At 47.6% G+C, this 16,428-nt stretch overlaps 1 protein-coding gene across 1 annotated transcript in view; it reads right to left on the minus strand.

The window, feature by feature from the left end:
• The window catches only part of ASIC2 (acid sensing ion channel subunit 2), a 1,284,497-nt gene extending 1,269,287 nt beyond the window's left edge, over nt 1-15,210 (minus strand). Inside the window, exon 1 of the mRNA XM_004385412.1 lies at nt 14,412-15,210. Within this exon, the coding sequence (XP_004385469.1) occupies nt 14,412-14,966 (555 nt within the window). The 5' untranslated portion in view covers nt 14,967-15,210. The remainder of the gene's footprint in view (nt 1-14,411) is intronic.
• Between the last annotated feature and the right edge of the window lie 1,218 nt (nt 15,211-16,428).

Consider the following 16,428-nt stretch of genomic DNA (forward strand, 5'->3'; position numbering starts at 1 on the left):
CCCTGCAGCAATGGGCTGTGTATCCTGGAACAGTGTCCCGCTTCTAATGGGCACGTTGCCTGAGATCACAGGTTCCAGGGAGCAACGGTCTTGCCTCATTGCTTTGGGGAGAACAATGACCCCTGTTTGTTTAATCCCAGCCCATTGTATCTGCCTTGACTGCACAGAGCTCACTTGTGATTCATGTGAATGTCACTGGAGCTCCCAGAGGTTTGCAGCCATAATTCAACATTTGTTAAAAGCCACTTAAAATGTCCCTGAAATAGTTAACAGACCCAGGGGATGGAAGGTGTTCTGTAAGGAAATCATTCCAGGAAGGCAGAAGCAGCCTTGGCCCAAACTTGAGAAGACACTGTCACTTTCACTTCACGGAAATACTTCTCTTTTATTGACTGCCTTCTCACAGTCCGTGAAGAGAGGGCTGGGCAGCTCTCAGGGCCACCAGGCAGAAAGTAAGAACCTGAAATTTCCCCACATCATCATGGTGGACATGCTGGAGTCCCTTTCCAATTGCTCCTGCTCCAGAGAGAGGCTCTTCAATCGCTATATCCAGTAGGGGAGGAGGAAACCCAACACAGCATAGTCCAGAGGATGCCAAGAGAAAGCCCCAAGTTTAGAGAATAAAAAGGAGGTGAGGTACTCTAGATACAGTACTAGGTTAGAAGTCAAAAGTTTGTGTGTAGGGAGGGGATGAGGAGAGGGAAGAGTGAGCAGAAACTCACATAGGTTGAGTCCTACTGTGCTATATGGTTTATAAATTATTAATTTCCTAAAGACTAATTAATCAACTTGCCCAAGGTCATCCAAATAGTCTAGGATTGTAGGATTCGAATCCAGGTAGCCCATCCTCTTACCCACTGTGCTATACTGCCACCTGCAAATTTGTCAATCAGAGCACACGTGAACTGGATGTTCAAGTCACTGATTCAGCAGTAGAAGCTGAAGCTCTCAATGCCAAGCTCTTGCCAACTGGTTTCTTAAACACATCAGTTTCTAATAAAGTCATTTCTGCCACCCAGAGTCAGGTTTAAAAGGAGAAGTGGACGTGGAAAGAGCTAGCAGGGCAGAATCAAGTGCACATCGAGAAAATGATGCTAATTTCCTGATATAGAACTGGTGGCATAGCAGTTAAGCACTCAGCTGCTAGCCTAAAAGTTGATGGTTCGAACCCACCAATTAGCTTCATGGGGGAAAGCCTCACAACCTGCTCTTGTGAAGATTACAGCCTACAAAACCCTGTGGGGGAAAAAAAGAAGAAAGAAAACCCTGTGGGGCAGCTCTACTCTGTCACATGGGTCACTATGAGTCAAAATCAACTCGACGGCATATAACTACAACAACACTAGGCTAAAATACCCCATTATGTCATTTTCTCAGGTGCCAGAGCCCCTTCGTCCTTCCAACACCCACCACACTCGCCTAGCCAGGATGTCGTTGTCTGTGACCAGTGCTCCCTGGGCAGGGCCTTCTCTCTGCCGGGCTGACCTCCTTGCCAGCTCCTATAGCTGAGTCTGTTTCTAGCCCCCACCTACCCCAGAGTTACTTCTAATCCGTGTAACTCTCAGTCTCCCCAGCCCTCCACAAAGAGCCAGGCCATGCCCCAAAACACCCCAAGGTACACTTTCTAGGTTTGGATCTAGGCCCCAGAATGTATGACAAACTCCTCTGGGAACTCCTTTCGAGGAGCCATGCATATACATTTTGGGAGACCCAGGTTACTTGACAGCTCTCCAGTCTTTGACTACCACCACCCACACACTCTCTGCATGCGCTCTGGATGAAGGGAAACATCCTCTTTTGTCCCTAGGGACAGTCACATGGCACCATTCTTTTCCCGGCTTCTGCAACACTTAGCCTCAAGGCTACACAGTATTGGGAAACAGGGTGGTTCTGAAGGCTAGATGCGATGGCTTGCATCAGTGGTCACCTCTTTCCAATGCCATTTGTCAATGCCCTCATTTTTGACCCCAAATATCTGCTCAGGAAGGAAATAAGTCGAAGACACTCAGAGGTGGAAGTAACTTTCGAGGTCATTAAATCCAAACCTTTACCTATCGATTCACATCTCCAGCATTGCCAATAAGCAATTGCTCGGCCTAGCTAGAGCCAACGGCAGGGCCCAGGGTACTCTAACTCCCAGGAAAGAGCCTTCCAATCGGCTGATATGTGCCTCTCTGAACTTGCCACCCACCCGTTGGTGCTAGCTCTGCCCTCTGGCCTCACACAGGGAAAGCTCCATTCCTCTTCTCTATGATAGCCTTCTAAGTGTTTGGTGACAGTATTCACACTGCCCTTGAGTCACCCACTTCCCTTTTCAGGCTAAACAGTCTCAGTTCTTTCACATACTCCTCATCACTCATGGTTTCTGTGACATATGAGGAGCATCACCTCTGGTCAGCCTTACATCTCTCACTGCCTCCTGCTTTATAGATGGGCCCGAGCCACTGCCAACATCAAACCAGTAGCCTCCTCCTCATGTTTTGAAGCCAGAGAGATGCAGGTTCAGCAAAAATTAAAAGTGAAAGCTGGTAGGACGGTGGGAAAAGGAAGTTCTCAGAGACAGCAAACTTGGGAAACAATGAGATTGCCGATGTTGGTAAAGGTGTGAGCTAGAACACGTGCAGGAGTCCTATGGCGTGATGGTTAAGCATTCAGCTGCTAACCAAAAGGTTGGCGGTTCAAACCCACCTAGCTGCTCTGCAGGAGAAAGACCCAGCAATCTGCTTCTGTAAAGATTACAGCCAAGAAAGCCCTATGGGAAAGTTCTACTCTGTCACATGGGATCACTATAAGTCAGAATCAACAACAAGAATGCATGCAGTTTAGGAGTGTGCAGGAGACCCAGGTTTGATCCCCAGCCAATATATCTCATGCGCAGCGACCACCTGTCTGTCAGTGGAGGCCTGCATGTTGCTATGATGCTGAAGAGGCTTCAGTGGAGCTTCCAGACTAAGACAAACTAGAAAGAAAGGCCTGGAGATCTACTTCCAAAAATCAGCCAATGAAAACCCTATGGATCACAATGGTCCAATCCACAACCTACCATGGGGATGGCGCAGGACCAGGCAGCAGTTCGTTCCATTGTGTATGGGGTCTCCATGAGTTGGAGGTGACTCCTGGCAGCTAACAACACCCACAACAACAAGCAGCTGGGAGAAAACAGGGATAGCTTAGCTCTTAGGAGACGGGCAAGCTTGGAAAAGGCTTTCCTTGAGCAAAGGACCCCAGAGAGGAACAAACTAGCTGCGCCTAGAGTAGTGGATCCTAACCAGAGGGATGAGCATTTGAATCATAAAAAAACCTTCCTTGGGAATTGTTACAGGCCCTGATTGAGGACCACAAATCTAGAAAGTCCAAGGTTAAAAAGATTTTTAAAACGTTTATTTCCTTGCTTCTAAGCCAGACTTAGGTTCATACGCCTAGTCCCTTCTCCATGTTACCAAACAGATGGAGAAGCTAAAACTAACCATTGCATTGGTTGGGTTTCCCAGCAGAGTCTAAGCTGTGTTTCTTGGGCAGGTGATTACCGAGGGAGTGCTCTCAGAAAAAGACTGGAAGGGAGTAAGAGAAGCAGGATAGGGCAGGGGGAAAAGGTGAACAAAGGTGTGATTTCAGGAGAAGTCTAGCCTTAGCCTGATCCCACAGGAAGATCTGGACTACGAATTACACCACAATTTGTTCCATCTTGAGATAAGATGCCTGGCATCCTGTATTAGTCACGGGCCACTGGCTGCCCCCAGGTGGCGGGGAGGTGCATAGCTTCCCAGACATCACCGGAAGAGGCTATTTCGGTTGCTGTTAGTTGTGGTCAAGTCAATTCCGACTCATGGCGCCCCATGCGTACAGAGTAAAACTGCTCCATAGGGTTTTAAAAGATGTGTCCTTTCGGAAGCAAATCGCCAGGACTGTCTTCCAAGGCGCCTCTGGGTGGGTTGAAACCACCAACCTTTTAGCTAGTAATCGAGTGCTTAACCATTTGTCCCACCAGGGACTCCTCTAGGAAAGGCAGTGACAGTCAACTAAGGGCACTCCTCCTGAGAGGGTGCAAATGTGAGCTGTTAGCAGCTGTACCCACAGCAGCAGCTGAGGGGATTTGGGCAGTACACCAACATCATCTGCTACTGATGCTCTTGCTAATTCATACATGCAAGACCCTGAGAAGATCACTTTCACAGTTGCTGGACTAGTGTAACCATAACTTTCAACTAGACTGATGAGCTGCAGCCAGGCACATAATGGCCCATGGGCAGGGTTTTCAGAGTAGGGTCTATGCCTTCTTTATCCCATGACAGCCACTCTGTGTACCTATGGTCACAGCAGGGTGTTTCTGCCTCCACTGTACACATCTATCCAAACAGATGAATGAATGAATGAGTGGGTGAATGAAGGAATGAATACATCTGGTTAAAAAATAACATCAATACCACACACTCTCCAAACATAATTTTGGGTTTTGGTTTCAGTGAACAAATGTAGGATCAGACAATAAAATTTGATTATGTTCTATTGCATTAGTGTTCTATAGGTTGTCAAGTCCTTGGAAATCATTGAGTTCAACCCCCTCATCTTCCAGATGAGGAAACTGAGGCTCAGAGAAGCTAATTACCTTGCCCAAGGTTGTGCAACTCAATCAGAAGAGGTCAATATATACAGGCAAATACATTCCTTCTCTCTTTCACGTTTTATTGCTTCTGATACACACTTCAATGGCCACTGTGGTAATCAATAAAGAATTCGCCTGAGTCATGAGAGAAATAAATGCTGGGAGGCGGAAAGATGCTTTAGCACTCAAAGGATGAGGTTTCTGGGAATGCTGTTCCCAAATAAAATCCACTTTGTAAACAGGCTTCTATCACAGGCTTCAGATTTATCAGCTAATGACCATGTTGTATTTCTGACTGTTGGTGGCAGCCGCTCACCAGTCACCACTAAGCCCAGTCTGTATGGACTGGTTTTAAGTCAGATGCATGGGAGAAATGTGATATATGGAATTTTAAACTTGCAGGGGTGATGTAGGCCATTAGTTACAGGTTACATAAGACATCATGGGTCAAACAGTCCCTGCTGGTCCAGTTTAATATTTCAGCCCAGCTCCATCAAACATAAACACTCAGACAAAAAGGAGAAGGCACATGGCAAACTTTCAGATATTTCTAGACTCAGGTGGTATTCTTTGGTCTGAAGGAGGGAACGGGATACTCGGTACTTTGAAATATGAACTGCTCTATAGAGAGCTGCTTCTGACAGTAGACTTTATGCTTAAAGCTATTAATTCAGTCTTTGGGGGATATTTTTAAAAGGGATCACATTTCAACTCTTACTATAGAAATCAGTAGTAATATAGGATTCACTTTACAAAAGTTTTTCTGGAACTTACCTCTTCATTAAAGAAAGGACTTTCTATTGAGAAGAGAGAGGGAATCACTATAAAGAGAGACAAAGGGACTAGTTCCCCAATTTCAGTAAGCTTCCAGGTGGCCTTCTTTCATCCATGATTCTGGAAGTCTAAGAACCCCCAGGGAAAGAGGCACAGACATACAGCTTCAGCTTTTCTTTGCAAAAAGATGGGGTGGGTCATTGTTAATAGCCCACTCCCAGTCATTGTCCTGCTCCTTTATCACATCAGACAGAATTCAATATATCTCTGAAAGTTTAACCTCCAGGGAGCCTACAACCAAGGTTCTGCAAAATAGAAGATCTCAATGAGAGGCCAGCATGCTGAAAAATTACCTTACCCAGCTTGGTGGAGGTTGTCTCTCCAAAGACATATTAAAGGCTCATAAGACTGTTGAGCCTTTGGAATATGAGAAATCATCTGATTTCCATTAGATGTAATTTTGACTGTTTTGACATAGAGCCTAGACATTTCATAGGTAGGGGAGAGTCAGGGTCTACATCTGTGGGCTGAGGCATGCAGAGCGGACAGTCATGCAAGGAGAACCAGAGTTGGGCCTCATCCAGGAGCAGGGTCAGGCCTCAGCTACGAGATCTAACTTGATGTCACAGAACACATCTCTGGTGCATCCTAGCAAACATCTAACCAACAATGAGCCCAAGATGGCTTCAGATAGACTCTCAGCAAAGTACCATCCAGGGAGAATAACTGGTGTTTAGTTGGGAGTCTAAGATCCAAGGAGGCCACTCTCTCTTACAAATTATTCCAGGGTGCTTCTGCAGATAAGATAAAACGATCAAGCAAAAGGGGTACTGATCAGACCCATTGAGATATCTTTAACGTTTACTCTAAGCGGACCTGTAAGGGAATCGCCTAACACCCTGGAGACTACCCAAGGGGCCCAAGAAGAAGAGAGTAAGCTGCTGTCTTTTGGGGTGTACTGTATGCCATACCTGGGACCACATGCAGAGATGTGATTCCAGGTGTGGGAATACACCACGTGCACACACTGCGTGGTGAATGGAGCTCCTCCCAAAACGCGGAAGTAACGGAAGAGGCTGCATAGGCCCAGCTCACCATTATTTCCTCCCCATTGCTAACCACCACATTGTCTCATGAGCTTGTCTTTCCCTCTGGTTCCAGCGTTTACAAAAGGTTTAAGATTAACCGATGTTCCTCCTCGGAGGGTGGAAAACAAGTGATAATGATCTAAGGATGCAAAACCGAACAAAGCACCCATCTTGTGACAAGAAAACCAGGATGTCGCCAGATAACCCCCAAGAATACCAGTAGAAGATTAACTCATCTGAGACACGACCACCTCAAGGGGGAACTAACACAAACTTCTAAGACCCATAAACCTGTCCCTATAAAAGCCTTCAGCCGATCCCCAGTGGGGGAGATGGGTTTTTTGGAGGAATCTATTCCCCTCTGCCTCCTATATATTGATATATAATAAACCTTTTGCCACTCACCTCACCCCTGTCTCAGAATTGGCTATTGCGGCAGGCGGCTCCAATTTGCGTTATTGCGGTAACAGTAATACCTGCAATAATAGCGGGGACACTATTATGGGCTGTTTTTCCTTCCTTCTTTATTCCCTCCGAGCCCTGGTTGTGCAATGGTTAAGCACTCGGCTGCTAACTGAAAGGTCGGCGATTCGAACCCATTGGCCACTCCAAAGCACAAAAGACCTGGTGATCGGCTCCCAGAAAGATTTACAGGCTAAGAAACCCTATAGGGCAGTTCTGCTCTGTCCTATGAGGTCGCTCAGAGTTGGAATCAACTTGATAGCACACAACAACATACTTCCAAGTTTTCTCCAATGAGCACAGATTGCTTCTATCATCAGAAAACAAATTATTAAAATAGTAACAATAATGAAACAAGTCATTCCAACATCGTAGGTGGACTATCAGGTACCTATGATGAAAAGGGAAGCCAAAAAAAGGCTACTTAGCTTTATATCAGCTATAGAGTTACCTTACACACAAAAAACTTCAAGCCTATTTATCCATAACTCTGAAAACACATTTTAAAAGCTTTCTCTGTGCTAAGCAGAGTCCCTGGGTGGTACAAGGAGTTAATGCACTTGGCTGCTAATTGAAAGGTTGGAGGTTTGAGTTCACCCCGAGCAGCCTTGGAAAAAAGGCCTGGTGATCTACTTCTGAAAAATCAGCTATTGAAAACCCTATGGAGCACATGTCTACTCTGATATACATGGGGTCGCCATAAGTCAGAATCAGCTTGGCCACAACTGATACGTGCTAAGTGATTCTAGGTCCTGAGAATACAAAGATGAGTAAAGACAGCCTATCTTACAGAGAGGGAGACAGAAATATGCGATGTGTAAAATTATCAGTCGTTTACAAAGCACAGTATTAAATTAAATAATCTCTCAGGTCCCTTTTAGCTCCAAATACTTCACACTTCCAATGTAAGGAAGAGCAGAAAGATTGCTTTAACAGAGGAATAAACCAAAATGCTGTTTAGAAGACAGAGGAGGAAGAGATTAATTTAGATTATAGTCATGAGGGGTGTTGGTAATGGTTTCTTGGAGAAGGCAGTAATATTAAGCACTCAACTACTAGCCAAAATGTTCAAATCCACCCAGAGGCACCTCAGAAGACAGGCCTGGTGATCTGATTCAGAAAGGTCAGAGCCTTGAAAACTCTATGGAGCAGTTCTACTCTGCACACATGGGGCGCCACGAGTCGGAATAGACTGCACCTGACAGGATTTAAGTAAGTAGTCAAGCAGAAAAAGTCATTGCTGTCAAGTCTATTCTGACTCATAGCAACCCTATAGGACAGAAAAGAACTGCCCTATAGGGTTTCCAAGGCTGTAATCTTCACGGAATCAGACTGCCACATCTTTCTACTGCAAAGTGCTGGTGGGTTCGAACCGCCGACCTTTCAGCTAGCAGCCGAGCACTTAACCACTGTGCCACCAGGGCTCCACTCATGGAGAAAGAGGTGCAAAAAGTAGATAAGAGTAAGAAAGGCCTCCGAGCAAAGGATTCTGGGTCAGTTCAGGAAACAGCAAGTAACTATTTAATCAACAAACCTTTCCTGGGCGCTTACTGTGGCCAAGTCCTGTATTCAACATGATGTATGCAGAGTGTGTGTTTAATGAGATTAAATTCCTGCTCTCAAGGATCCCTCATCTAGAAAGGATGGGAAATGGGCTGTGAGCATCTAGTCTGTCTTCGTCACTGCTATATCCTTGGTTTCTGTCATATAGTAGGTGCTCTACTTGATCAATGATGGAATGAATGTGTATGAATAAATATTACACACTGTGATAAAAACTGTTAGGGGTACATAGGTCACCCACCTGTTGGGGCCAGGGCATGATGAGCTTCCTGGGGGTGAGTTTAGGAGCATGAGATGGAACTCTTGCACACATTGTGCATATCCAACGATGTATAAGGAAAGGACATTTAGACGAGGAGGATTTATATGAGCAAAAGTACTGAGGAAAGTGAAGCTCAACATATTATAAGAATTAAGAATCCACAGTCAAACAACTTGGTCAATTGACATAATACACTTCATAAAGTTTACGTTCTACATCCCAGTTTGGTGAGTAGTGTCTAGGGTTTTAAAAGCTTGCAAGTGGCCATCTAAGTTACAACTATTGGTCTCTACTCATCCAGAGCAAAAGGAAAAGAAGGAAACCAAAAACTCAAAGAAGAAACCAGTCTGCAGGACTAATAGTCTACACCAGCCACAGCCTCAGCTATCCTGAGACCAGAAGAAATACCGAGATGGTGCCTGGCTACACTGCTGACCATTCTGATCACGGCCACAATAGATGGATCCTGATAGAATGGGAGAAAAATGTGGAACAAAAACTTCAAATTCTTAAAAAATCCAGACTTGCTGGACTGGTTGATATTGGAGGACTCCCCAGGACTATTACCCTGAGATACTCCTTAAACCCTGAACTAAAACTAGCCCCTGACATCACCTTATAGCTAAATAACGGATTGGCTCACAAAATAAAGAATATCACCCTTGAATACCGTGCTCCTTTAAAAAATCATCTACGTGAGACCAAAAGATCAACAATTACTTTAAAACAAAGATGAGAATGTAAGAGGGCAAGGAAACTAGATTAATGGAGACAGAACAACCAGAATGGAAATATTGAGAACGTTCACGCGCTGTGAAGAATGTAACCAATGTCACTGAACGATTTGTGTAGAAATTATTGAATGGGAACTTAAACTGCTGTTTAAACCTTCACCAAAAACACAATACAATATTATTTAAAAAAAAAAAGAATCCCACAAACACAGTAATTACCTGTGCACTAAAGTTGTCGTTGAGGTTGCAGTATGGAATCATGGGAAGAGCACTGGACTGGGACTCAAGAGAGCCAGAGTCTAGCTCAGGCTCATTTCAATAGCTCCTATGCAACACTAGGTAAAGCAAGGATCTACCCTGTAGTAGGCATCTGCCACACACTAGCACCTCACGTACTTCCTCTCATTGAATCAGCACAACAACTCCGAGTAGTAAGGATGACTGTTCAGATTTTAGAGATGGGGAAATAGATTAAGAAATTTGCACAAGGTTCCACAGCGAGTAGGTGTCAGAGATGGAATTCCAACTCAGACCTCTCCCCAAAGCCCCTATTCTTCACATATGTGCTCCCCATGTAATAAGAGGTAATTAGAGTAGATTAGCTATAAATCCATCCAGCCTTGTGCAAGAATTCCAAAGATGTGCACTTCCTAAACCCTCATCCCTCCCATCGCTCTAATGCTATGTGATGTAGATGAATAAAATCCATATATGTGTCTCTAACAAGATCTCATTGTGGACAGAAGAGAACTTTCTTTGAGTAAGGAAAGAAACAAAACCCTTTCCTAAGAAATCTCAAGTTTAAAGTACAAACACACACATCTGTGGAAATAAAGTTAAAAGAGCAAACTGAAGTGTCATTTGCATTCCTGGACTTGGAGGCAGATGAACCTCAATGTGATGAGCAGAGAAACAACATGCAATAATCATATGTGAGTCACAAACAGTGGCTGGCCACCTGTCAGCAATAGTTAGCTACTGAACCCTCCTGTGGCCTCCACCCTACGAGACCCCACCTCAGTGAGGCTGTGATCTAACCCAGTGCTTCAAATAGAGAAAGAAGCCACCTCTCCCTCCGTGGCTTCATCCTTCACAGCAGTACTCATCAAGCCTGACTCCTGCAGTGTGCTGCCTATGGGCAGTGATATCCCTCCTACTAATATTAACAATAACCTTGGAGCCCTGGTAGTGCAATGGTTAAGAGCTCAGCAGCTAACCAAAAGGTCAGCAGTTCAAATCCACCAACTGCTCCTTGGAACCCCTGTGGGGCAGTTCTACTCTATCGTATAGAGTCATTATGAGTCGGAATCAACCCAACGGCAACAGGTTTTTTTTTTTTTTTTTAATATTGATAATAACCCTGCCTTAAATTTGTACAGCTGTCACAATGTACAAAAGGACTTTCAGGTACATTGTCTCTCATGTTTGATCCTCCCAACAACACTCTGAGCTAGAAAGTCACACATTACTATCTCATGTTAGATGAACAAGTTGAGGCCTAAGGAGGATATGATCCAAGGAATAAGCTAGAAAATGATGACGCTGGGCTTCAAAACTATGTCTTCCGACTCCTAATCTTGAACTCTGACTGATAATCCCAAAATAATCACAGGCTGCCTCTCCAGCCTTCCTCAACTTCCATCCAGCCTCCCACCATCTTTCCTTCCACTCTACGTCAATGGGGCAATCTCCACTGAGTACGAAAAAAAAAAAAAAAAAAACCCTGTTGCTATCAAGTCAATTCCAATTCATAGTGACCCTATAGGACAGAGTAGAACTGCCCCATAGGATTTCCAAGGAGTGGCTGGTGGATTCAGACTGCTGACATTTTGGTTAGTAGCCAAGCTCTTAACCACTGTGCCACCAGAGCTCCACTGACTAGACACTATGAAGTCAAAGCCCTCTTCTGATTTCTCAGGAGGGAAAAGCATGTGCCTATCTGAAGTCACATTATCCCAGGTAAGGACTAAGAATGTACCTGCATGAGCATCAAGCACACCTGTTTACATGGCAATCAGCATTCCACACCTGGGTTCCTGGGGACTTTCAACCTCCACAAACAGCCTTCTTTCACTGACTCTGCTAGAATCATGGCTCATTCACTAATTAAAGGGTATTACGCACTTCATTGCACACCAGCTAAGAACTTGGAATAGGGAAGTTTATGCTGAAGCATTAGCCCTGAAGATACCACTAGTATGCTTTATAGAAAAAGAGAAAAACAGAAGCAGTCCACCTATGACATCTCCATCCCCATTCTTCTCTAATAAGCCAGTCACAGCACTCAGAAAAGAAGAGCCACCCAGAATAGTACACAGCCTAGTAAATAAGCCAGACTGGAAAGGGATGCCCAGCAGAGAGAATAGATGAGAGAAGTCTGGTGAACTGGACTGACAACCACCTGCCCAGGCTCTCTGCTTGCTTCTGGTGTGAAGGTCCAAGAATAAGCATAAATACACCTGGAGCCAAAAGGAGACAGGAGAGTAAGAGTAAGTCCAAAGGATTACCCCTCACTGCAAGGTCTTGGATAAGCTGGCCATCATGCCACCTTTTGCAGAGGCTCAGCCTGGCTCCTCATGTGATTGCCTGGTGAGAAGATCAGCCTCCCATCTGGGCCCTTCTATCTTTCCCAGATGGATGCCCTTTTGGACACTCTCTGTACAGCTTAAAGATGCAGCCTGAGGCTCATCCCCTTTTCCACCCTGGGGAAGGTCATATGTAGAGGGTCAGACCAAGGAGGGACCCTCAGCCAGATCAGTTTTGAACTTGGTGAGGGTCACAGATAATGACACGCTACTTAATGAGTAATAAACATTATCCACAGGCAGCTTCAGTATTTGGGAGACATCCTGAACAGGTCAAAGGCTCTGGTAAGGCTTTAGACCTGACCTTTGGATTCTAGGAGCTGAGAGACTTAAATGATGGACCACCTGCAAACAGAAGTCTGTGGTCAAAGAACCTCTCCCTCTAAATGGAACTTGGTTGTGAATTCAAAGGAAGCCACTGATTGGACATGTCGTCTTGAGGCCACTGGAGAGTTCAGTGCAGGGTCTGCTACTTATTGCAGTTTCCCACTGTGCCACCCTCCCTCCGTTGTCTTCCTTGCCCTGCTGTTCCATGTGGGTTCAGGCAGACAGAGGAACAGCTGAGTGCATACACGAGCTGCATGGTGCAGTGGGGAAGCTGAGCACTACCACAGCACTAGAAAGCATGGGGTGGAATACAGTGATGGTTTCAGTCTCCAAGAATGAGGCGCTTTCCCCTTCTCTCCACAAGCCACCTGAGACATCATCTGTGCGTGACATGTTTTAGGATCCAGTTTGCTCCACTTAGACGGGCTTCCAGGACCACTGGTCCCTTCCCCGAGCTCAGACTGGCTTCATCTTTGGTGTGTACTACCGCTGTTTTTGCTCTGCTCTTTCCTCATAATGTTTAAGACGGATAATACAAAACGGCTCCCCAGGAAAACAGAGCTCCGGCACACAGGATGCAAGAGGCAATGCCCCCAGCACTCTGGGCTTTTCCAGTTGAGAGACAGCCAACAGCAAGCATTGAGGCTGCTGGCAGAGACTGGTTGTTATAGCATTAAAAAAAACTCAGAGCAAAAGCCTCAGAGGCAGTGAATCTGAGAGGGGGCGGGGAACGGACGCATGTCTTAATTAGGCAGAATACCCCAGACAAGTGCTGATGACAGGGTCAAGTTCCTTTGCCACTGCTGCACCTGCCATCCCGAACTTACAACTGCATCTTGGCTCAGGGCTCAAAGACTCAAAGCTCTCAATGCTCCCTAAGGCAGATATGAGGGAAGTAGCCACATTGGACTTCTGGAGGGTCCCACAGCCCCTGATGCCCCAAACTTGCTTCCCAGCAGGGAGATATCTGCAGCTGCTGTTCGACCTATTATGCCTAAGAGCCCACTAACTGGGCAGACACAACCCCGGGAGCAACAGCTCACCGCCTGTCCTTCCTCCCCTGTCTGCCCCTCCAGGAAGCCCCATCCTGAATGTGAGCTACCTCCTCCCCTTCCACTTTCCCTCTCTACTCAGCTCCACTCTCCTCCTCCAGGCGTTCCAATCCCACAGCTGCTCGCCCCCTCCCCACACCACTCCTCTCATCCACGTTGTTAAGTAATTGTACATACAGCAAACTGAGGCTTTGAGTTTCAACCTGAAGCTCCCAGACGAGCCAGCCGGGGCTGCTTCACCCGCACAGGCATCTCGCTGGATATCTTGCACACGTGCCTCCACTCAAACCCTGCTCTCTGCCCAAACACCCTGGACATCTCTCTGCTTCGGACCTGTCAGCAGACCAGATGGAGACCCAGGGTCCCTGGCCTCTCTTCTCCCCCACACGGAGCTCAGAATCTACACGAGACAAAGATGCAAAGAGACTTCCACACCTTTACAGAATCACCTGCTCCAGCAAACTCCCAAAGCCACCGGAGCCATCCAGGCTGCCTGGGGCCCCACACCCCCATTCTCTGGCAGCTTTAGCTCCAGCCCAGCCCACAGGATGCAGTGCCTGATGCCACTTCCGAGCAGACAGACAGAAAAAAGGAAAAGAGAAAATGCCACCTCGTCAATGACAAGCTGTTCCAATCACACAGCTCGGACACCAAGTGCCCTGGACAACCGACAACCCAGGCCTCCTCCCTCTGACTGGGAGGAAGCCAAGTCAGCGCATTTGCTGAAGTGACCCCACGGCAGCCACCTGCTCATCCTCCATGTCTGAACAGGCAACCATGCTCCATGCAAGCAGGTATCCTTCTACAACAACTTTGGCCACTACCCTTTTGGCCTTCAACTGAGACACTGCTCCCTTTCCTGCTCCAAAGCACAGGGAGACCCCCAAACCAACCAGGAGACCACCGGCACACCACTTCTCCAGAGGACTGAACAAGAGTGAGCTTAAAGCCAAGTACTCACTGTGGTGAAGTCTTGGTGGCCACACTCCTGTCCTTTGAACTTGCAGTAGAGCATCATATCCTTCAGGTCATGGCCCACACGGTGCAGGAACTCCAGCATGCTGAACTGCTTGGGTTTGTAGTGTTTGAAGTTGGCCTTCTGCCTCAGGGCCTCCAGCACCGTGGGGTCAGCCAGGTGTGGGTCCGGGATCTGCAGGTTGACGTCAAGCAAGGCCAGCAGCTCGCCAGCATGGTACAGGTCATTGGTGGTGAGCCTGGAGAACCGGAAACCATTGAGGTTGCAGAGGGTCACAGCTGGGAAGACCAGGCTCTGGGCCACCACCTCATCCACCTTGGTGACATGCTGGTAAGAGAAGTAGTAGGACACCCTCTCGGAGCTCTCCACCAGCAGCAGGCCCAGAGAACCTACAAAGGCCACCGCCCAGAGCACACGCCGGATGGTCAGTGGCCCGTACACGAAGATGTGGCGGATGCCATGGAGGGTGGAGGTGTTGGCAAAGATCTGGATGCTGGAAGGCTGCAGGCTGCCCTCACTGGGGCTCTCCTTGAGGTCCATCGGGACCCTGTGCAGTTCTGCAACCGGCTTCAGGTTGCTCAAATTCCAGGGAAGAGTTCTAGTCCTCGGGCTGGGCTTAAACCTTGATGTTCAAGAGCAAGGACCACACCAGGCAAGCATCAGGCCAGACGCCCTGAGTTTATCCTGAGATCCCAGCCCCACGCTGGCAGGGGTGAGTGTTTATATAAAACCCATTCAAACTCTAGCTCCTGATTTTTTCCAGGCGATAAGGAGGGCTGGTTTTATTTAGGGAGACACCAAGGTGATGTGGAAGAGATGTGGGTGGGAAGGGAGAGCTTAGCCAATGGAAATAAAGTCCTCCCCCCTACACACGCCACTAGAGACAAGATTAAAAGCGAGAGCGAGGGAGAAAATGCTTAAAACAAGTCGCTCAGCAGCTCGGCGCCTGTTAACCAGTGCATAATGTCCCGTGTTAAGCATGCTCGGGGATGTCAGGGCAGCCACGCTGATGCACTGCGGTCGGTAGGAGCCTCAGAGCCTTCAGAGCCGCCGCCGCCGCTCGGTTCCTTTCCCCATGATGTTTTGGACTCCGGGTTCCGTTTCTCGCCGCCGGCCTCCGTCCCTCCTCTCCTCCTCCTCCAGGCCCCCTTTTTTGGGCAGAATTCCAAATGCCGGCCGCCACGGCTAGCGCCTCGGAGAGGAGGCAGCGCGCTGCCGCGGAGAGGCGAGGAGCGAGGAGTGGGGACACTGGGGAGGGGTGTGGGGTACTCACATCAGGGAACGCTTTTCTTCCCGGCCTCCTGGAAGAATAGGGAGACCCGCAAGGCACAGAGCGAGCCTGCCTCCCTCACCCCCTCCTCCCACTAGGCTGCCACGGAGATGGGGGAGGGGGGGCGAGAGCGGGGGCGAAAGGGAGGGTGGGAGCTGGGAACTGGGCGAAAGTTTCTTTTTAGCCGTTTCGTTGGGAGCTTGTTGGGGCTTCTCACTCAAGGTGGAGAACCATCCCTGAGAGTGAATACGTGACACCCCATAGATGGCAAAAAGGCAATGGATAAACTCCTAGGAGCTAGGTATGGGGATGAAGGCAGCATTCCTTTGCACCGTCAGCTCTCAGGTCAGCCCCAGTCTGGGATCTCGAGAGGGGAGATGCTGGAAATGGGAAGGAAGAGGAGCGATCTAAAACCACAGTGCCTCTGCTGCAAGCGGGGGGGGGGGGAGCGAGGTGCCCCTCCAGAGGCAGAAAGCTAGATGCTCCCTGGAGCCCCAGAGAAGGAGCAACAAGTAGCCCCCACCCCCCAAACAGATGCAGGAGATTCTCTTTGAAAAAGGACAGCTGAGGATCCAGGTAGGGCGGGCTGCCTTTCATTTGGGCTGTGCGTGTGTGTGTGTGTGTGTGTGTGTGTGTGTGTGTGTGTGTGTGTGTGTCTGTGTGTCTGTGTGTCTGTGTGTCTGTGTGTCTGTGTGTCTGTGTGTCTGTGTGTCTGTGTGTCTGTGTGTGTCT

Source organism: Trichechus manatus, unplaced genomic scaffold (assembly GCF_000243295.1).
Source record: "Trichechus manatus latirostris isolate Lorelei unplaced genomic scaffold, TriManLat1.0 scaffold00138, whole genome shotgun sequence".
Classification (NCBI taxonomy): Eukaryota; Metazoa; Chordata; class Mammalia; order Sirenia; family Trichechidae; genus Trichechus; species Trichechus manatus.